Source organism: Mesoplodon densirostris, chromosome 8 (genome assembly GCF_025265405.1).
Source record: "Mesoplodon densirostris isolate mMesDen1 chromosome 8, mMesDen1 primary haplotype, whole genome shotgun sequence".
Classification (NCBI taxonomy): domain Eukaryota; kingdom Metazoa; phylum Chordata; class Mammalia; order Artiodactyla; family Ziphiidae; genus Mesoplodon; species Mesoplodon densirostris.
The window spans coordinates 89,389,276-89,411,309 of NC_082668.1; the positions used below are offsets into that span (position 1 = coordinate 89,389,276).

The 22,034-nt window shown below is 37.6% G+C and overlaps 1 protein-coding gene across 2 annotated transcripts in view; it reads left to right on the forward strand.

Moving 5' to 3' along the window:
- Positions 1 to 17,983, forward strand: part of ERICH2 (glutamate rich 2) — a 39,217-nt gene extending 21,234 nt beyond the window's left edge. Inside the window, exons 5-9 of one of the 2 annotated variants that reach the window (XM_060106394.1) lie at positions 2,738 to 2,889; positions 6,240 to 6,427; positions 9,815 to 9,872; positions 16,665 to 16,736; positions 17,376 to 17,983. In XM_060106394.1, coding sequence (XP_059962377.1) covers positions 2,738 to 2,889; positions 6,240 to 6,427; positions 9,815 to 9,872; positions 16,665 to 16,736; positions 17,376 to 17,497 — 592 coding nt within the window. In that variant the 3' untranslated portion in view covers positions 17,498 to 17,983. The remainder of the gene's footprint in view (positions 1 to 2,737; positions 2,890 to 6,239; positions 6,428 to 9,814; positions 9,873 to 16,664; positions 16,737 to 17,375) is intronic. The other variant, XM_060106393.1, reaches the window with a different exon arrangement.
- The last annotated feature ends 4,051 nt before the right edge of the window (positions 17,984 to 22,034 follow it).

A 22,034-nucleotide genomic window follows, 5' to 3' on the forward strand; every position in this document is an offset into this window, starting at 1 on the left:
GGGGACATTTCATAAATATGCCTAGTGTGCTTAACATACTAATTAATTCTAAAACCTAGGTTATCCACCCTCTGGTGTAAATATGTTCCAGTGGGATATCTAACTTGACTAACTCTCTAACCTTAGTAGATAACTAAAGTAAATACTTCCCATCTTCCAAAGTAAAAATCTGAATCGTTCCTCAATTGTAATTGTATTTAAAGAAAATATATTTTAGAGTATACTGGTTATCTATTTTTGTTAAATGGTTAGCAGCATTGTTATCCTAAGTAATGTCACTTTCTCAAATGAAGTCAACAGATGATAGTTGAAGAGCAGGTGGAGTTTGGTCCTCTGCTTCTTTGAGACAGTATACAAGACGGACTTTATATCAGAAAGTGAGCAGAAAAGGAATTCACATTTTACTGTTAAAATGATGATTTGGTCACTTCTCATATGTATTTTTATGGCATGTTCACTGCTTCTCAAATAGTAATATCCTATTTATCTTCAGGTCATTGAGTATGTTGGCTTCCTCCATGTTAGGACATTAAGATTATTAAAGGCATTTCAAATTATTCAAATATCCAGAACTAGACTAGCTAAATTCCCTTCTTTAGGGATATAACTTAGTGAATATATAAGTACCATATTTCATAGATTCTGAAGCATGCATATTTTAACATCTCTACTTGACAATGCTTTTTCTTTCTTAATAACAGTATGTCTTATAATAAATAAGTGATATCTTTGGATGGACCTAGAGATTATCATACTGAGTGAAGTAAGTCAGACAGAGAAAGACAAATATTATATGACATCACTTATATGTGGAATCTAAAAAATAATACAAATAAACTTATTTACAAAACAGAGACAGACTCACAAACCTAGAAAACAAATTTATGATTACCAAAGGGGAAAAATGGGGAGGGATAAATTAGGAATATGGAATTAACGGATACACACTACTATATATAAAATAGGTAAACAACAAGGACCTACTGTATAGCACAGGGAACTATATTCAATATCTTATAATAACCTATAAAGGAAAAGAATCTGAAAAAGATACATATATATATGTGTGTGTATATATGTGTATCTGAATCACTTTGCTGTACACCTGAAACTAACACAACATTGTAAATCAACTATAGTTCAATTTAAAACAAGAAAAGAGGAAGAAAAAATGGTATCTTAGATTCAATGAAATACTGTAATTCGTGCCTGGGAAAGGCAGTGAAGTCCTCCTTTATCTAGATTAGATATTAGAGCGTATGAATTCTAGTAATTACTTGTTGTGACCTTTGGCATAAGAGGACTCTCACCATGCTAGAAACTGAATACTTAAGTGACTTCTCAACTTTTCACGTGTAAGGTTTCTTCTTGGATGCTCTCTTTCACAATTAGAAAATCAGGGAGGGAAGAGGTAGAAATGTAAATCATCTTCGCTTTGTATTTTTCATCAACAGAGTGGGGTTTTGCTTTAGCATCATATACTGGGGAAGTGAAGATTCCATTCCCTCCCATAGTATTAAGAATATAACAAGCTGTTCAGCATATTTGCTAAAGCACTGTGCAAATCGCTAACTTAACTACTAATGTTCTAGATTCACATTTCAATAGGGATAAAACAGAGCTACCATAACTTAGGGGAAAAAATAATAACACTTTACATCTTTTTATATCTTTCCATGAAAACTAGAAGTTGAATTTTTTAAACTCAGTAAAGGAGACATATTAAAAGAATCACATTAAAGGAGATACAAAAAACGAACTTGGGGTTATTTTTCCACCAGCATGGGTGCCTGTCTTTGTAAACAGGGTACACCACACAAGAATCCTCTGTCTCAGTGTGTTATCTGTTGACAAGAAGTATCAGGCTTGAAGGCTAAAAGAGAAAACCCATTTTTATCTCAGCCATTTAATGAAAAAGCAGGCTACTTTGTATTATGACCAGGGGTTAATATTAGTGTTGGACTCCGTAAGCATAGCATTTATTTTTTTTAATTTAAATGTATTTATTTATGGCTGCGTTGGGTCTTCATTGCTGCACGTGGGCTTTCTCTAGTTGCAACAAGGGGGGTCTACTCTTCGTTGTGGTGCGCAGGCTTCTCATTGCAGTGGCTTTTTGTTGTGGAGCACAGGCTCTAGACACCTGGGCTTCAATAGTTGTGGCACACGGGCTCAGTAGTTGTGGCTCGTGTGCTCTAGAGCACAGGCTCAGTAGTTGTGGTGCGTGGACTTAGTTGATCTGCAGCATGTAGGATCTTTTCAGATGAGGGATCGAACCCTTGTCCCTGCATTGGCAGGTGGATTCTTAACCACTGCACCACCAGGGAATTCCCAAGCATAGCATTTAGCAATGGTAAGAACTGACTTACAAACTTAAAAAAAAAAAAAAAAAGAAAAAAAATTTCTGATGGCTAGTATTCCTTAAATAGTTTTATTCCATCATATCACAATGATATGCCAGGAACATTCAGGTAATGGATTGCTTGTATACTCTATGTTAACTCTGAAAAGATTCTAAGAATCATTACACAATGACAAATGCCCAATAGAAATCGAATTTTAATCATTAGTAAAACTTATTTTTAATGCTTTTCCACAAAGAAGATGTTGCATTTTAGCTATTTATTGTTGGTGTATTATATTGTGTGTTTATATTAAATGTGTGTATGAACCCATATAGAACCTTAAACAGAATTGTGACCTAGAAAAGTGTTTTTTCACTATCTACTTTAATATTTAGTAAGGAAGTCTCTTCAAAAAATATTGAAAGTAAAGTCTCTTTAAAGAATTTTACCGAAAATAGAGTATCTCCAAAGAGTATTGAAAATAAAGATATAGAAACAAATCTACAGTCTAAGATATGGTCATCTTCCTTCTTAAAAGAAAGCACAGGTAATAATATTTGTTTTATTTGAGTAACTGTAGCTTCTAATTCAGCCCTCCTTCTCTAGAACCTTTGGGATGTTGACAACTCGTAGGTCTGGAGCGGGTTGTGGGAATCAGTAATTTTTCAAACTCAGGTACCGGATGATTCTGATATTCAGTCAGGTGGGATCCATGGGTATACATTACATAAAATGATAATGATAGGGTATTCAATTTTAGAATGAATTGAAATACCTGTGAAAGCATTAACAATTTCCGCCCATTCAACAATGGTTTACTGAGTGCCAGGCACTTGTTTAGAAGCTGTGGATATAGTAGTTAGCAAATGGCCAAGATCCTTGCCCTTATGGAGTTCACATAGATAGCCAACTATTAAACACTAATAATAAACACAAATAAGACAGCGACATGTTGGGATGGGTGCTATAATATAAATAAATGGCACCTGGAAGAAGGAGAACTATCTTAGATCTAGGGATCAGGAAACCTCTCTCATGATACTCAGTGTTTGTGAATTGAATGAGTTCCTGTGACATCACATAAAGTTCTTAATTCCCTATTGTGACCATCCCTGATGACATCAGTGTGATGAGTCAGTGAACAGGCTGGGTACACACTGGAAGATTAGAGTGGTTATGAGCCGGTGGAGACTGTAAAGGAAACAGGTATATAGACTGAATAGCCCAGACATCCCACCCTTGGAAGGACTTGTTATCCCTTTTGAGGATAGATAATACCTTTTGCTTAGAGTGAGGAGTTTTCCCAACTTTTTCTTTTTTTGGCCTGCTTTTTCTTTTTTTTTTTTTTTTTTTTTTTTTTTTTTTTTTTTTTTTTAGGGGCGGTGGTCTTTGGCTTCCTCTGAGCCCCAGCGTCCTCATTTGCAGCACGAGGACAGTACTACCCTCAGAGAGTAATCGTGAGGATTACATGAGTTCATGGCTGGGAAGGGAAGGAGAACTAACATTTCTTTCTTTTTTTTTTTTTTTTTTTTTTTTTTAAAGAAGATGTTGGGGGTAGGAGTTTTTATTAATTAATTAATTTATTTTTGCTGTGTTGCGTCTTCATTTCTGTGTGAGGGCTTTCTCTAGTTGTGGCAAGCGGGGGCCACTCTTCATCGCGGTGCGCGGGCCTCTCACTATCGCGGCCTCTTGTTGCGGAGCACAGGCTCCAGACGCGCAGGCTCAGTAGTCGTGGCTCACGGGCCTAGTTGCTCCGCGGCATGTGGGATCCTCCCAGACCAGGGCTCGAACCCGTGTCCCCTGCATTAGCAGGCAGATTCTCAACCACTGCGCCACCAGGGAAGCCCTGGCCTGCTTTTTCTTAACATTGTCTTCTCTCAACCTTTCCTAGATTTCCTCATTTTCTTCTTTCTAACACCAGTGTTTCTACACTATTTAGAGTAGCTCATGGCCACACTCCCATCAAAGAAGACATCTCAAGACTTCCCAGACACTCATGATGTAACACAAGTTAAGGTTGAAACTGAAATTCATCTGTAGAGCCAAGAAACTTGGCAAGCTCAACAGTGTTTCCCAAAGAGATAATTTTAGGAAACACAGGGTAAATTTTTTTAAATTACTTTAATAGTAGTATATTTTAATGTGTATTAGAAAAAAATATTTAAGACCTGGTTAAGAATATGGACTCCAGAGCCAAACTGGCTCCCAGATGTACCTTAATTAGTGGTGTGAAGTTGGGCAAGTTATTTAACCTGTCTGTCTCTCAGTTTCATCCATGAATGGGATAAAAATAGTACACACCTCATTGAGATGGTGAGAGAATTAAATGAGTTAATATATGTAGTATTCAGAAGAGTAATGGCATATAATATTTGCTATGATTATTATATCTTTTATTAGTACCTCCATCTGTTTTGTGGATGATAATATTTATGATCTGGCAAAATTTCTAAGTTAAAAAAGTAAATTAAAAAAAATTAAGTAAATAGTATAGGTGATACTCTCATATGGCAAAATGGATGAAGATAGTATATTACTGAAATTTGGAAAATGTTTCAATAGCTTGTGCCATGGAGGTTTTACCTCTTAAATATTTCTCTAATATATCTCCTCTCAATCCCTATTTTAACAATGCCCTGTCATCCATCTCTTTCACCTGGACTTTTTAAAGACACCTCTAACCACCTCTCTCCCTGCTCTTTTTTTTTTTTTTTTTTTTTTCTGTCTGCCTTCAAATACACTTTCCACCCTGGTATCCAGGTATTCCTTCAGAAATTCAGAATTGATCATACTTGTTTCCCTACTTAAATCTTTCATGACTACTTTGTTTCTCTACTTTTAAATCCTTCACTCTTAGGATAAAGTTCTAACTCCAAGGCCCACAAGACTCCATTATCCAGCTTGTACCCCTCTGGCTACATCCGCCACCATTTCAGCTTCAACTTTGACCCATACGCAACAACAAAGTGCTTGTAGCTCCACACACATTCTTTTTTCACTGGTTCATGCTGTCCCCTCTCCTTGGAAAAACTGATCCACTCAGACCAGGATGGGGCTCTCCTTTGGTCTCCCATGTACCTAGTACACATCTTTATCACTTACTGCCATACTGTTTTATAATTATCCATTATGTTTCTGACTCCCCAGTTAGAGTGTGAGCACCCTGAGGTCAATGACTGTTCATTTTTGTGTTCCTGGGGCTCAACATAGTGCTGGGCACTGAACGGGTAGTCAGAGTAGTGCTTATTTTTTTATTTTTCAGTCATCTATGTTTGGTCATAGGTACTGTGACTTGACATTAAGAAAAATCATTAATAAAGTTATGTAACTTCTGGTTATATCTGGAACACTTCACATGTATCTCTTCCTAATGTGTGTGTGTGTGTGTATGTGTGTGTGTGTACAGAGAGAGAACTTTATTCTCAAGTATCCAAGCAGTAACTACTTGCCTAAGAAGAATTACTTTTCAACCTCTATAGCCTTACTTCTACTTTCTAAGCTCTTTATTTTGCATTTACATTCCTATAAGAAAAATCTAAGAAAAGTATTTCTGTGGATAGAATAGCATTAATTGCTTTTTTCTGGAAGTTATTATATTCTTTATAAACAAAACTGTTTTCCATTTATTACAATTTGAAGCACCAAACAACACTAACATCAGCTCAGGATTATCGGTTTGGGTTTTTTCCTGTTTCACTTAGCAGTTTTATTACCTTTTTTAGAAATGGAAATCAGGTGAATTTATTGCAGTGCTGTTTAGTCATGAAAAAAAAATCCAGAACAGGAGGACATATAGTAAACATGTACACTTGCTACATTATAATTTAGGAGTGACCATTTAAAATTTTTGAATACGTTTCAATATTTATTGATTAAATTATATGTATTCTTTTCTAGGTGAAATGAGCAAAAATATAGTCATTACAGATCAGGAGAAAAATAATGAATGTTCCCCTGAGGATACTGATGATAAGTTGTCTGAATCAACAGATGATGATGGTGAGGATGATACCAGTGATGAAGATAATGAGGAAGACAGTAACCCTAATAAGGATACTCATGCCCCATTAGAGTTAATGACAGAAGTAAGTTTTACTCATATGTTATAACTCAAGAAACTTAAAAATATTAAAATAGCTGAATAGTATATAGTCTTGCAGACTAAAAAAAATGGTTAAAATATCCTTGCCCACACACAGATGCTTACCTCGCTACTCATCGTTTTTTCTACTTTCACCAGGGTAGAGGTGAGAGAAGATTCTAGAAGTGACTCAAAATATTCTGGTAAAGGCAGAAGCAGGAATAAGAGAAGTTTTGGCATAAGACTCTTCAAGGACTGCTTTAAGAAAAACTTTCTACTTACTGAGTACCATGCTAGTTACTTGGGATATTTAGAGATAAATAAGAAAGACATGACCTTACCCTTGAGAGGTGTTTGTAAAGTTCTCTGGGAACTGGGAGGATTAAGTGACTAATTGAGAAAAGAAACAGGAGAAATGGGGGGGTAAAGGAAGGATTTTTAGAGGAAGAGACATGAATGGAATCTTAGAAACTTGAAGAGGGACGTGTAGGAATTCATCTGGTAAACATATCAAGGAGGTGTTCCTGGCATAGGAAACAGCATTGGCAAAGGCATTGAAGCCTGAGACGTCACATGTGAAAATTGTACATAAACGTTTACTGATAATTCTATGGAGAACAAAACAGTTTTACCTCACTTGTTGTGGTGTCACAGTCTACCTTTAATTAATATTACACAACTTCATGTATATCATAAGAACTTCATAACAGTACATTTTCATTTCCCCCTTCTCATCCTTTGTATTTTTGTTGTCATATGTTTTACTTATACATGTGTTATAAGCCCCACAATACATTGTTCTTTTTGTTTTAGATGGTTAGCTATCTTTTAAAGAGATTCTTTTTAATGGAAAATATCTTCTTTTGGAAGGCATTTCTGGAGTTCTTCATAGCTCTGTGTAGATCCAAATTTCTACCTGATATTATTTTCCTTTTACCTGAAAAGCTTCCCTTACTATTTCTTATAATACCGTTCTGCTGGAAATGAATTCTCTCAGCTTTTGTTTGTCTGAAAAGTCTTAATTTCACCTTTATTTTTAAAGGATTTGATAGCTGGAGATTCTAGGGTGGGGGGCCAGATTTCTTTCAGTACTTTGAAAGGTTGCTCCATTCTCTCACATTTTGCATAGCTTTAGACAAGATGTCTGCTGTTGTTATTATTTTTATTTACATGTATATGTCTTTTTTACCATCTTTCAAATTTTCTTCATATGTATTATTTTTGGCAATTTGATTATGATATGCCTTGATGGGACCTATTTCTTCTGTTCATTGAGATTCTTGGACCTATGAGTTTATAGTTTTCACCAGGTTTGGAAAATGTTCAGTTATTAAGTCTTCAAATGTTTTTTCTGATCTCTGCCCTCCCTCTCTTCATCTGGGCTACAATTATACATATGTTAGACCACCCAATATCGTCCCAAAAGTCACTGATGTTCCCTTTTTTTCTATATATTTTTAAAAATATTTATTTATTTATTTATTTTTGGCTACGCTGGGTCTTAGTTGTGGCACGTGGGCTCTCTAATTGTGGTGTGTAGGCTTAGTTGCCCCACAGCATGTGGGATCATAGTTCCCTGACCAGGGATCGAACCCATGTCCCCTACATTGGAAGGCAGATTCTTTACCACTGGACCACCAGGGAAGTCCCTCTATGTATTTTATTTTAGAAATTTCTAATGCTCTGTGTTCAGGTTCATGATCTTTTCTTTGCAGTTATAATCTGCTGTTAAGTCCATCTCCCTCCTTCTCTCCCTCTCCCTCCCTAGCCCCATATATACATACATATATATATATATATATATATATATATATATATATATATATATTCATTTTAGGTATCCTGTTTATCATCTCTAGAAGCTTTCTTTAAATATTTTTGTAACTATCATTTCTCGCCTCATCATGTTCAGATTTTCTCTACTTTTGAGCATATGACATATTTATAATGGCTATTTTAACATGTTTGCTATGCTATCACCTCTGTCAACTCTAGGTCAGTTTCTGTTGATTAAGTTTTCTCCTGCTTATAGGTCATATTTTCCTGCATCTTTGCATGCCTGGTAATTTTTTACCAAATCCTAGATGTTGTAAATTTTATGCCCTTGGATACAAACTTTTGTTGTTGGACTTTGATCTGGGACAGTTGAGTTACTTGGAAATAGGTTTCTCCTTTTGAGTTTTGCTTTTTAACTTTGTTGGGAAGATCCAGGGCAACTTTTATAGTGGAGGGACACTACTAAGGCAATACCCTTATGAGGACTCTTCCCAGTGCTCTCTGTATTAAGAGGACCTTCCACTCTGGCTGGAGAGAACATGAGTTCTTCTCAGCCCTGTGTGAGGTCCAGTGAGTATTCCATCTGCTCATTCTAGTGATTCTTTCTCTGGCCTCAGTTTCTTAATACTCATATGCAGATCAATACCAGCCAAAGACTCTTTAATATTACTTCATGTCCCTATCTCTTGCAGAGTAAACCTAGTGTACCTGCAAATGGTTCAGAATATGTGACACACAAGCAAGAATAATTATCCGAGTGTAGGCTTCTTTTTTTAATGGAAGGTGTCTAAATAACTAATAATAGAAGATCAGTAAATTGTGGAGCCTAAGTAAGTAAAAAAAATAAACAAGAATATTTAATTCCATGGGGAGAAAATGACCATGATATGTGGTGTATTTTTTAAAAGTTACTGAATAATCCTAGTTTTTGTAAATATATATGTGTTCATTTATGGAAAAAATACTAAAATGATGTTCATGGAGATGTTAAAAATAAACATCTCTAAATGGTAAAAATGCTATTTAATGCTATTAAATTGGGGACAGATGCTATTTAATTGGGGACAGAATGTGTTTATTTAGCATTTAACTTTCCTACCTACAAAAATATACATACAAATATGCATACAAATATTACTTTGTAATTTAAAAATATAATAAAAATAGTAAAGATAAAACTAGATGGTATAAGGGCAATCAATACTGGAAAATATTGAATATACATAATTGTAAATCTATATTTTTACTAAGTATTGTGTAATTATGGATTAAATTCACAAATAAAAGCTGTATCTGAACCAAAGGGATATTAAAGTGATTAAAGTCTTCAGAGTCTATGCCAGTTGAATCAACCTACATATTCTCAAATTGTTCAGTAGTGTGTACACTGTGTGGCTGCAGCAAAGCAGAGGTATCATACTTATTCTGTGTGGCCTTAAATAGTCCTTAAATAGTCCTCATTAACTGACTGATGACAGACTCAGTCCTGGAAAAACAAGTAAAAGTTAAAAGCAAAATAGTTAATCATTAATGGAATATTTTCTAGGGAGTTTATAATTGACATTTAAATTCTCTGTGAAACTACGTAGCTGAAGAATTTCTGAATGTTTTCCAGTTCCTGAGATCAGAAATGGACCAAGACTACCATTTGGCAAAAAAATTATGTCAGATGAGTAAGTACAAAATACTTTTCCTTTTTCCAATCTTCTCTGTTTCCAAATACATTCCATAATATGTAAGGTGGTTTGATTATCATACATCTAATGAATTCTCTGATAGTGTCTCAGTGAATCCTTGATAGTAAAAATTGGTATAAGGACTAATTTAGTCTTCTAGAGTAACTTTGAGTGGGATAAAATGACAGAGACTAATTACACCATTAAAAAATAAGTCAAGGGCCTCCCTGGTGGCGCAGTGGTTAAGAGTCCGCCTGCCGATGCAGGGGATACGGGTTCGTGCCCCGGTCTGGGAGGATCCCACATGCCGCGGAGCGGCTGGGCCCGTGAGCCATGGCCGCTGGGCCTGCGCATCCGGAGCCTGTGCTCCGCAACGGGAGAGGCCACAACAGTGAGAGGCCCGCATACCGCAAAAAGAAAAAAAAAAAAAAAAAAAAAAGTCAAAATCCTTAGCCTCATGATAACAGGTTAGTAGCATTATGCCTTTAGATTCAAAGAAGTGTTGTGTAGTGCAGGAAGCCTTACTTAACATGCAATTATTCCACAAATATTTGAGTACCTACGTATGCCAGGCACTGTTCTAGGCACTGGACAGATAACGATCCCACATTTATATCTAGTTTCAGACAGATAACAAATTTATCTGTAACTAGCGTGTCACAGATGATAGGTGCTCTGGAGAAAAATAAAGCAGGGAAGAAGTAGAAAATACTGGGAGGGAGGCAAAGCAGTTTTAAGTAGGATGGTCTAGGAAGGCCTCACTGGAAGACTAGAGCAAACACCTGAAGAAGTTGAGGAAGTGAGTCCTGTCATCTGGAGGAAGTGTGTTCCAGGCAGGACTAATAGCAAATGTGTTGAGAATAAGCCAGGGAAAGTATGATGGGAGATGAGGTCGGAGAGCTTACAGGTCAGGGGTTGTGCAGATTGCATAACACCTTTCACAGCTTAAGGACCTTGGCTTTTTCTCTGAGTGAGGTGGGAAACCACTGGACACTTTTGAGTAGAGGAATGATGTGAACTACCTTATTTTTCTGTCTTTGAGTTTTAGTGGTTTGACTTGACGTTCAAAATGGTGGTGGTTTTCTTTGTATTTAAGCAAAGAAAGGTTTGGGAGGTTTGCTGAGTTTCTTAACTCTGTGGGTTGATGTTTTCATCAGCTTTGAGGATTTCTTGGCCATTAACCTTCAAAGATTGCCTCTGCCATATTCTCTCTTCTCTTCCTGGGTCTCCAATTACACATAAATTAGACTTTTGTTCATGGTGTCCCACATGTATCTTATACTCAGCTCTGTTTTTTCCATTTCTTTCTATTTCTAAGCTTCAGTTTGGATATCTTCTATTGACCTGTTTTTGAGTTAATTTATCCTATCTTTTGCTGTGTCCAATCTGCTGTTAAAACTATCTAGTGAATTCTTAATTTCAAGGATTGTATTTTCCAAATTTAGCAAGTCTATCTAATGATTTTGAAAGATTCCAGCTCTCTGTCAAAATCCATAATCTTTTCAACTATTTTGCCCATCTTCTTCTCTTACTTCATTAGTCTTAGTTATTTTAAAGGAGAAAATGGCAACTCTACAATTAAACTTTATTAATAATGGACTTGAAATATTAACTATTGTAGACCTGTCTTATGGTTAAAATCTTTTAGTGAAAATGTAGTGTAGGGACATGGGGCCTACTCTCCCTTGCCTCACAGAGTCCCCACTGTGGATACAGAACTTCTTAAATCATTGGCTAATTTTTAAAATGGGTTTCTTGAATGCTTTAACACTATCTATTTTATATCCAAAATAATTTGACTTGTTTAATCCTTTCAAGCATTTTTGACCTTTAGAGCCATCGAATAAAATATTTCAATCAAAACTGTTTCTGGTGGCCCACAAACAGAATTTCCAATCAGAAAGAATCCTTAGAGAGAGAATCATGTCCAATCCTCTGTTTTTATAAATAATGAAACTGAAGCAGAGAGAGGTTAAGCAGCTTGTGCAGCCCTGCTCAGGGAGCAAGTGACACAGCCAGAACTGGAACCCCAGCCTCCTTTTCCCTCAACTACTTTTCTTCTCTGTGTGGCTGGTATAGAAGGGAGTGATTTTGTAGCTCTAGCTCCCAGTTCTCTTGAGTTTTTCTTGTGGAGCCTAATTGTAGGAAAATATACATATTATATTATATATATATTCATCAATCATTTTAGAAAAGCCTCTGGCTAAAGCTTACATAATATAGACACTGATATCACCACATCTGTCAGTAAGTTTTGGCTGTTAGCCCAAACTGTAAACAGCAGGTGCTCAGTATAATGCTTATGGACCTGACATACCAGTGCACATGCATTAAGGGCCAGGTCAATGGAGATGAAAAAGTTCAAACTGATATTATCTTAATGGGGTTATATTCCTTTAAAAACTCACTCCCATCCTTCCAACCAATAAATATTGAGCACTAACTCTGTACCAGACATTATGCTGGGAGCTGGAGAGAAAGGAGAACTCAGAGCACACATGCTCTAAACCCTTTTGGGGTTGATATCAGACGTGGTTTGCACTCTTAATGGCTCATCCAGTAATGCTGTTGTTTACTCTTTTCTGTCCATGGCAAATAGTGGTGCCTCTAAAACTAAGGACTAAGCTCTAGGAAAAGAAGCTATGGAGTGCCCTAAGACAGGCACCATGATTCAGGGAACCAAATGGGAAAGAGCTGCTCCTGAGAGGAAGAAGAGGCTGATGGGAAATGTGGGCAAAAAGGCCCAGAGAATGGGCGTAGAGAGCAGGGGTGTGCAAAGTAAGATTGGCTACCCCTGAGGCAGATTACCAGCCAAGGATGTGAAAATTAGGGAGGCCCCGGTTTTGCAAAGCCAGGCAAGTTCAAGGAAGAACAGAGAGTTGTAGACAGACTGTTCCAGGGAGAAGGAAGTGCTAGTTCTTTGATGCCAATAGGGACACTTGGCTGAGGGCTTACCCAAAGTCCCTCTCTGTGTTCAGAGCAACAGACAAAACAAATTTTTTTCATCTAACACGGACCCCAAAATATTATACGTAAATTCTTACAGCATAGATATTCTTTTTCTAAAAAATTTTTTCAAGGATAGTTGATTTACAATGTTGTGTTAATTTCTACTATACAGCAAAGTGATTCAGTTATACATATATATATACATTCTTTTTCATATTCTTTTCCATTATAGTTTGTCACAGGATATTGAATATAGTTCCCTGTGCTATACAGTAGGATCTTGTTGTTTATCCACTCTATATATAATAGTTTGCATCTCCTAGCCCCAAACTCCCAACCCGTCCCTCCCTCACCCCCCCTCCCCTTGGCAACCACAAGTCTGTTCTCTACAGCATAGATATTCATTTGTCTCTTTCTTTCCACCCCCATCTTCTAGCTCTTCCATGGAACACTCCACCTTTCTCTATATATATATTTATAAAGTTATGCATGTAAAAATAGATTGTGTATTTACATTTTTATGTATTTATATATGTATATATTGAACACCTACTATGGGAACATTAAACATACATTGTTTAATTCTTACAGCAATTACATGAGGCAGATGTGATTAACCCCATTTTACAGATGAGCAAAGTGAGGCTAGCAAGGAGAACTAATTCGCCCAAAGTCACACAGCTACCCAGTGGTAAAGCTAGGATTAGATACCAGATCTGGCTTGAGAGCCTATGATTTCTTGCTATATTTCCATTTCCTCATTTGACTAATAAGCTTATATTTCTGGTTAAGTAGGCAGAGACTTGGAAAAGAGATGCTTTTATGAGTCAATCAGATTGAAATGGCTCCTATAAGTTGACTAATATATTTTTTATTTGTATCTAAGACAACTAGTTTATATGAAATACTGCATCTTTGTCCCTGCAGAAATGTTTTACAAATCCATTCTCTTGAATACAAGTCTCCAGTTCCTGGTGTGTTTTCTTGCCGTCCAATCACGGTATAATCATTTGTATCTTCACTTGGCTGCAGGGCTTCCCATCCTGCATCCCAGGTGCAAATGGGTTCTTTTCTTTTTATCCTGCCTTCTAAAAAAGTTGTTGGTGAAACCTTGGAAAAGTGGTTTTTAAATGAGACTGCAAGTCAAGGGTCCCAAGTACTTTTCTTCATTTATCTCTTGATTGACTGTGAGATTTTCTGTCAATCTTCCCATTTCTTGGTCTCTTTACCTGCAGCCCAGTCATCTCAGGGTGCCAACACTTCTGCTCACAGGCAGCCCGAGATTCTACAAAAATAACTTTTAAGCCTTAAAGACCTACTCTGTCAATTATAATAATTGTAAATGTTTAAGAATAATGGCCTGAAAACCAAATTGGTTCTCATCATTATGGGTCTAACACAAATACAGATGTATCTTCAGAAAAGAAAGTTCCTATAAAGTTTTCTTTTTATTTATTTATTTGTTTGTTTGTTTGTTTGTTTGCGGTATGTGGGCTTCTCACTGTTGTGGCCTCTCCTGTTGCGGAGCACAGGCTCTGGACACACAGGCTCAGCGGCCATGGCTCACGGGCCCAGCCGCTCCGCGGCATGTGGGATCTTCCCAGACCAGGGCACAAACCCGTGTCCCCTGCATCGGCAGGGGGACTCTCAACCACTGCACCACCAGGGAAGCCCTCTATTTATTTTTGAGTAAAATGAATCACCCTTTCTTATTAGCCTAGAGTATAATTTTATCAAGGCATAAAAGGACTGCTTCCTATTCAGTTGTCTATATTCATTTATTCCTTTTTTTTTTAATGTTTTGAAGGCTCCACCTCTGTGTCAGGTACTCTCTTAAGGCTGCAACAGTGAACAAGACCAACAGTCTGTCTACCCTAGTATAGCCTCCTGTCTGAGGGTCTTAGAGCTCCATGGGCAGCAGAATCCCCAGCTCCCTGCCCCAGCCCTTCAGCCAGAAGGAGGCATCCACTGCATACTTAGGAGGGAACCAAGCCTTTCTCCAGGCCCAGAACCACTCCAGGAAAACTAATAATCAACATTTATTCAGCACCTACTATGCACCAAGGACTAAATTAAGTATTTATCTTTATCTATGTTATCTGTTTGATTCATCAGAACAGCCTGATGTGGTCAATAGTATTATTACAGATAAGGGAACTGAGGTACAGAGGCATTAAATGCTTTCCCCAAGGTGACCCAGCTAGACAGTGGCAGAGCCAGGGTTCACATCTGACAGTCTTTCTTCAGGGTCCATACCGGCCTCTGCTTATGGGCCCCAGTTGGGAAACAACTCCCAGAACATCAACTGCATGTGCTAAGGGCTTCTCTTGCCTTTTTACAAACCCTACTAGCCTGTCAAAGAGTTTTTTATTTATCACCTAGGATGGATATTGCAGGGCTAAGTTTCAAAGCAGATACCTTTCCCTCACTCTGAAAATTGACAATTGCCAGCAGTTTTTGTTAAACCCTGAGAATAGCTGATGGCATACTCCACTCCCATGGAATAATCCTAACTCCAACATGAAACTTTCTAAGCTGTGTTCCAAGGTATATTAGTTCAAGATTTCTTAGTAAGTGTTCCACCAAAAAAGGATTCCATGGGGATAATAAATTGGGGAAACCACATTCTCCTCTCTGTAAGATCCATAGTAGTTATGAGCATATTAATGGCTGTGTAAAATCCTGCAGTTTTTCCTTACTATAAGCTTTACCTGATTAACTTCATTAGCCTAGTTTCCCAAATGCATATTAACATCTTAAGAAACTAGTATCTCAAGGAGCAAGTTGGAGAAACTCTGCTCTAGAAAGAGGCTTAGCCTCAGAGAAAGATTTAGACTGCTAAATTATTTTAGTCTAAGTTAAAATGTACAAAACAGTCACTTTTATCAGAAGCCTTAAAAGATGTATAAATACCCCTAGAAGCCTTAAAAGCATGTTCTGAGCAGGTGCACACTCATGCTAACCCAGATTGATGGTACATTGTTATATTAGGAATTAGGAAATAAAGACCTTGGTTTGGTGTGTCAGGACGAAAGCCATATGGGGTGAGGCCCTCTGAGCCATTGGGGCCTAGTTGAACCATCCACAATTCTCTGTCTCACTGTTAGCCAGGCAAATAGCACACTTGATGTTTCAGTGCCCCCTGGGGGCCATCAAGATATTACGCAGGCGTCACAACATTTAAGTGGATGATGCGAATTATGAATACACCTCAGGCAGGTAGGAAGAAGGCAGAGAGAGAGATCTGTAGAGCAAGATCTGAAAAAATAAATAAGCTAGTCTAGAAAACTCTGAAACAAAAGGTGTAAATCTTTCTGGGCTCTAGGACATTGGAAACATACTAACAGACCTAAAAAAATCTATTGATATGGTCCAAAGGAAAAATGACACATTCACATAAAGGATCAGCAAAAAGGAATAAACAGCACTTAAAAACAATGGGTCTGATGAAGAGGTGAGAGTGCTGTTAAGTAGGCGATCACTAGGGTGTCATTAGTAAAGTCTCCATGTTTTGTGGGATTTGTACCTTGTTTGGGGAATGCTTATAGTCAAGAAACACTTTGACTACAGGCCCATGAGGGATGCCTCATAGTGATAGAGATTTCCTTCTTTGGACAGGAGGTAGAAACCTGAATGAGGATTATTTCCCTTACAAAGCATCTAAGATAAGTAGAACATTTTCTCTATTTGTGCTTAGATATACCCATGGTATAATTGTTAGTGGTTTTGCTTTGTGCATTTTCACTTAACTCTCATTGACAGTTTCAGTCTCATTCTGAAGAGGCTGTTTGCTGAAACACTTTGAACACTAATAACATGCATTTTGTTGTCCATTTTCAGTCCTGATCTATGAACCAGAAAATCCTGAGGCCAAGGAGTTTTTCTTACTTATTGAAGAAATGCTGCTGATGGGTAAATTTAAAAATTGAAATTACTTCTTTCTCATAGAACTATGAGCAGTCACTGTTTAAAAATCCATTATCCCAGGAGATTGGCAAAGTACCTCCTCATGAAGTGGTTAAGAAAAGGCTAAATGATCATCTTGTATGGTTTCACGAAACCGGCTTGTCCTCTGTGGATGGTCAAGATGACTCCCTTTCCTCTGTGGGGTGGAACTGCCCAAGCAAAGCAGGCTCCTTGGGCACAAGGTATTGGGCACTGACACAGTCCTCAGAGGGAACAGAACCTGCTAATTGCGCCAGGCACTAAAGGGATTATCCCACAGTTCCAAGCAAAGTCAGTACCCTCTAAATCACCCTGAATCTCACTTTACTCTTATTCTATTTAAGTAAGAATTAAGTTGACAGTAGTAAACAATATTTTTATAGACCAATGTATTAAATTTATTTTAAATCCACAAACGTCTTTATGCCAGTAAGAATATGTTCTTTGTACTACTGCTTTGACCCTACATGCAGTTAGCAAACTTCAGCTCACTTCTCACGTTCCAAAAATACGTATTTCCTAGTGGCGGGGAAAACAAGAATTGTGATTTTTCAGGGTAGAAATACTAAGAAACATTTTAAACAAGTCTTTCCCTTTCTGTGGCAGAGAAAGCTCAAAATCTGGAGGAAGATGATGAAGAGAGTGAAGAAGACAGTAGTGGTGAGAGTGAAGGGGAGAGCAGTGAGGATCCAAGTGAAGAAAGCTCTGATGAATGTGAAGATGGGTGATGACAGCTGCTGCTATAGTTTAATCTTCCTGTATGTTCATTACTGTATACTATGGAAATATAAAGAAGAGAGCTGCATTTCAGTCTAACTGTTCTTTATTTGGTACAGAGTTCTTTTAATTTATCCATATTAGTTTGAGCTCCTTCTTAATATTTAGATTTTTGGTCAAGGCGAGCTACTCAGAGAGGGAAGTAATCATTGAAAACACATAGCACTAACTATGTGCCAGGTGCTGTTCTATACACATTGATTTGTTGAATCCAACAAACTCATGAGGTTAACACTATTATTATCCCCATTCAACAGATGAGAAAACTGAGGCCCAGAGAGGGTGAGTCATTTGCCCAGCATCATATACCTGTTGATCGGTAGAGCCTAGATTTGCATACGGACATTATGGCTCCAGAATCCATACTCCAAGCCCCTCCCATGTCCACTACTTTTGGCATTTTATATCATTTGTTTCATGTTCTTTATAGCATGTATCAGTACCTGAAGTTCTTATTTAATTATATGTTCTTTTTTTAAGGTTTTATTTTATTTTATTTTATAGTTGATTTACAATGTTGTGTTAGTTTCAGGTGTACAGCAAAGTGATTCAGTTATACATATACCTATTCTTTTTCAAGTTCTTTTCCCATTTATATTATTACAGGATGTTGAGTAGAGTTCCCTGTGCTGTACAGTAGATCCTTGTTGGTTATCTATTTTAAATATAGCAGTGTATATATATGTCAATCCCAAACTCCCAATTTATCCCTCCCCTAATTTATTTGTTCTTTTTATCTTCTCCCTTCTTGTTAGAAAATGTAACCTCCATAAGCAGGACTTTGTCTTTTCACTGTTATATCCCTAGCAACTGGACAAGTGCCTGGAAAATAATGGGATGTGTATACCAAGTGAATGAATGAGGTGAAAGTTAATGACAATGTTTATATTCTTTCATAAAATATTTATAAGACTTTATTATACTATTTATGTATCAATCTACATTATTTTGCTGATTCTGTATTCCTTGGTGAATTTCCACCACCTTCAAATTAGGTTGTAAGGTAACTGATGTAAAAATGAGAAAAATATTCCTAAATAATTTGTTTTGAGTGTGCCAATCTGATTTGGGTTTAGGCAGTTTGAATTTTTATTCTTATATCAGCACAGTATCATGTCATATCCAAAATGCTTAAGGCATAATTCATTCTTTGGGCATTTTGTAGCGTGCTAACATTCAGAGGGAGGAATTAGGCTGCACCATTTTATAGGAGTATCTGAAAGAAGTGAAGACAGGTATGTATAATCATCTAGTTACATAAATAGTCGGATAGCACTGAAGGGCTGGCTGATGGAGACCGCAAGAACCACTTGTTCTTTTCATTTGTGGGGTGTTTGTTATTCCTTCCTACCATAGGAAAACCGTCGTATGTCAATCTGATGTCACTTACCTGATTTTGGAGCCCTCCCCATAAGAAGGTCATTAAATACCCTAAAACTGATATTGCAGGCTAAATTAGTTACACTAGTGAAACTTTAGTTTTCTTTTAAAGGAACAGGCAAGTTCTGAGGAAAAAACTCTGAATAAAAGACCATGATATCACAGACCATATTATAGCTACATCTAAGTATTTGCGAGGTTTGATCATGCAGGATAATCCATATTTATGGATATGTACCCTTTATCCATATTCTTCATCCTACTTGCACTCCTTTTGTTTTTTTAAGTTTTTTTAATTTGATGTGGACCATTTTTAAAGTCTTTATTGAATTTGTTACAATATTGCTTCTGTTTTATGTTTTGTTTTTTTGGCCGTGAGGCATATGGGATCTTAGCTCCCCGACCAGGGATCAAACCCGCACCCCCTGCATTAGAAGGCAAGGTCTTAACCACTGGACTGCCAGGGAAGTCCCCTACTTGCACTCCTTAATCAGTGTAATTTAGGGTGTTGGCATAACCTGACATAGGCATGCGTGTCTGTATGTGGTAGCTAAATATAAAATCTAATAGCTAAACGTAATCTGCAAAGTATTTTTATATTGTTTTATGTAAGTATTTTATATTATTTAACTCACTGGCTTCTCACTCCTATGAGCAAGCTATTATATTGTCCCCATCAGTTACACAAATTGAATTTGGGATGCTGGGCATATCCAAGGGTAAATATTGACTGGGGTAGTGGAATTCAGATGAGGAAATTAAGACTACGAGATGCTAGGTTATGTTTCAGTATGAGAGATCTAGTGAATTTTGAACCCGTGTTCTGTGCTGCTTCACATGTAGCTAAACTGTAGAAACTGTTTAATGAATCAGCAAACAAGTATCTATGTAGACAGTTCAGTTCCAGACCTTTGCCTTCTTCAGAACAGTTACAGTGGTGGGAAAGAATCCAAATATTCAACTATTTGCAAATGTACAAAATGTCCACTCAGTGGACTTAAGATGGGAACCCACCAAAATCGTTTCATTTATTCAATCAATATTTACTGAAGGCCTACTATGTATGCCTGCTCTTAAAGAACACTGGCACAGTTGAAATGCAGGGTGATAGGAAGTCCAGGGTGCTAAGGGAGCATGCAGGAGGGGTACCTAACCTGGGCCAGGTGTCCAGGGAAAGCATTCAGAGGGAAGTGGAGTCTAAGCTGAGAAGGTAGAATGAAGGGGAATTAGCTACAAGAAGAGGATGTGGGGAAGAGCATTCTATCAGTAGATACATTCTGAGTCCAGAAAGTAAATAGGTATGGTTGGATCGCAAAATGAAAATGAACCAGTTAGAGCCGAGACAGATGAAGCTATGTTCATAAAGGCGCTGGGAAATGGTGGACCTTACAAGCTGTGTTAAAGTTTGAACTTTATCCTTAAAGGAGTGGGAGGCCATTGAGAGATTTTAAGGAAAATAATGATTGTATTTTAGAAAGAGCATTCTAGTAGCCAGGTAGAAAAATATGTTCTCAAACTACAGGTCATGATCCATTGGTCAGATATGAAATCACTGTAGTGAGTCACCAATAGCTGGGTTTTTTTTTAATTAAATACATAGAATAGAAAATAGCACACAGTGCAAAAGAGTATATGGGAATTATGGTTTTGTGAAACTTTTCATTCAGAGTGTGTATCTTGATGTGAAATGTATTTCTTCCTATGGAGCTCCTTTTTTAAATATATGAAAGTATAGAGAACAGACTGGAGTGGAATACAAAACTCCACTGTTACATAATTCTAGCAGTTCAGTACTGTAGCCTGAAAGAGGTAGTAGCCGAGATGCGGTGGAATAAAGATGTTATTTTAGAGGTAGAAAGAACAGACGGAAATTGGTGATGAATTAAATGTGGGGAGAGGTAGAGGTCAAGGATGACTCCCAGCTGGATAACTGGATGCCTGATAGTGGTGATATCCCCTGAAAAAGGAGCACAGAAAGAAAAGCAGATTTGCTGGAGAATATGGTGGTTCACTTACACACGTTGAATATAGGAAGTATATTGTTTTCTATGCTGTAACAAATTTAAGCAACTTAGTGGCTTAAAACAGTACAAATTGATTATCTTACAGTTCTAGAGGTCAGAAATCCAAAATGGATCTCACTTGGCAAAAACCAAGGTATCAGCAAGGCTCCATTCTTTCTGGAGGCGCTAGGAGGGAATCTGTTCCCTTGCCTTTTCCAGCTTCTAGAGCCCTCCTGCATTCCTTGGCTCAGGGCCCCATTCTTCCGTGTTCAAAACCAGCACTGTCTGACTGATGCCTTTTCACATTGCCATCTCTCTAGCCCTCTCTCCCCTGTTGTGATTTTTGTGAAATTAGCATTTGTTAAGTAGACCACAAGGGAAAGTGAAATAGAGAAATTTATTACTCACGGGTCCTAGAGAAGGTACATGGCACACCTCAGAGGGGCCATGGGGTGGGGGGTGTCAAGGTGCAGGAGAGAGTGGGCAGCAGGACCCTGGGTGCATGTCTTACTTAGGGTCTACAATTGAGTGCTTTTGGGGTTCCTAGGCTAAGTCCAGATTGGTGGATTCAAACTAAAAAGAGCAGAGTTTTGGTAACCTCTGTAGAGGTCTTATCAAAGGGGGGTGCACAGGGGAAGGAGCTGGGAAGCAGGAGAGACTTATTTATCACCAGGTGCACTGGGAAAGTCATATCTGGGATTTACACTTACTTGTGAATCTGCAGGCTATTGTCTAGTACATGGGCTGTTATCTGGGCATGCACTTGAGGGAGAGGCTAGTGTCAGTTCAAGGCCCCTGTAGGCCACTTAACCACACAAAATGAATGCCAAGGCAGCAATATTATGAAATAGTTTAGCTAAATTCTCAACACCCTTCCTCCCTCTTCTACCTTAAAGGCTTGTAATTACTTTGGGTCCATCTGGAGAGTCCAGAGTAATCTTCCCTATCTTAATGTCAGCTGATAAGCAACCTTAATTACATCTGTAGCCCTAATTGTCCCTTGCCACGTAACCTAACATATTTATGGGTGCTGGGGATTAGGACATAGACATCTTTGGGAGGTGGGGGGGGATTATTCTGCTGGCCATAGGAAATATTGTGTGTT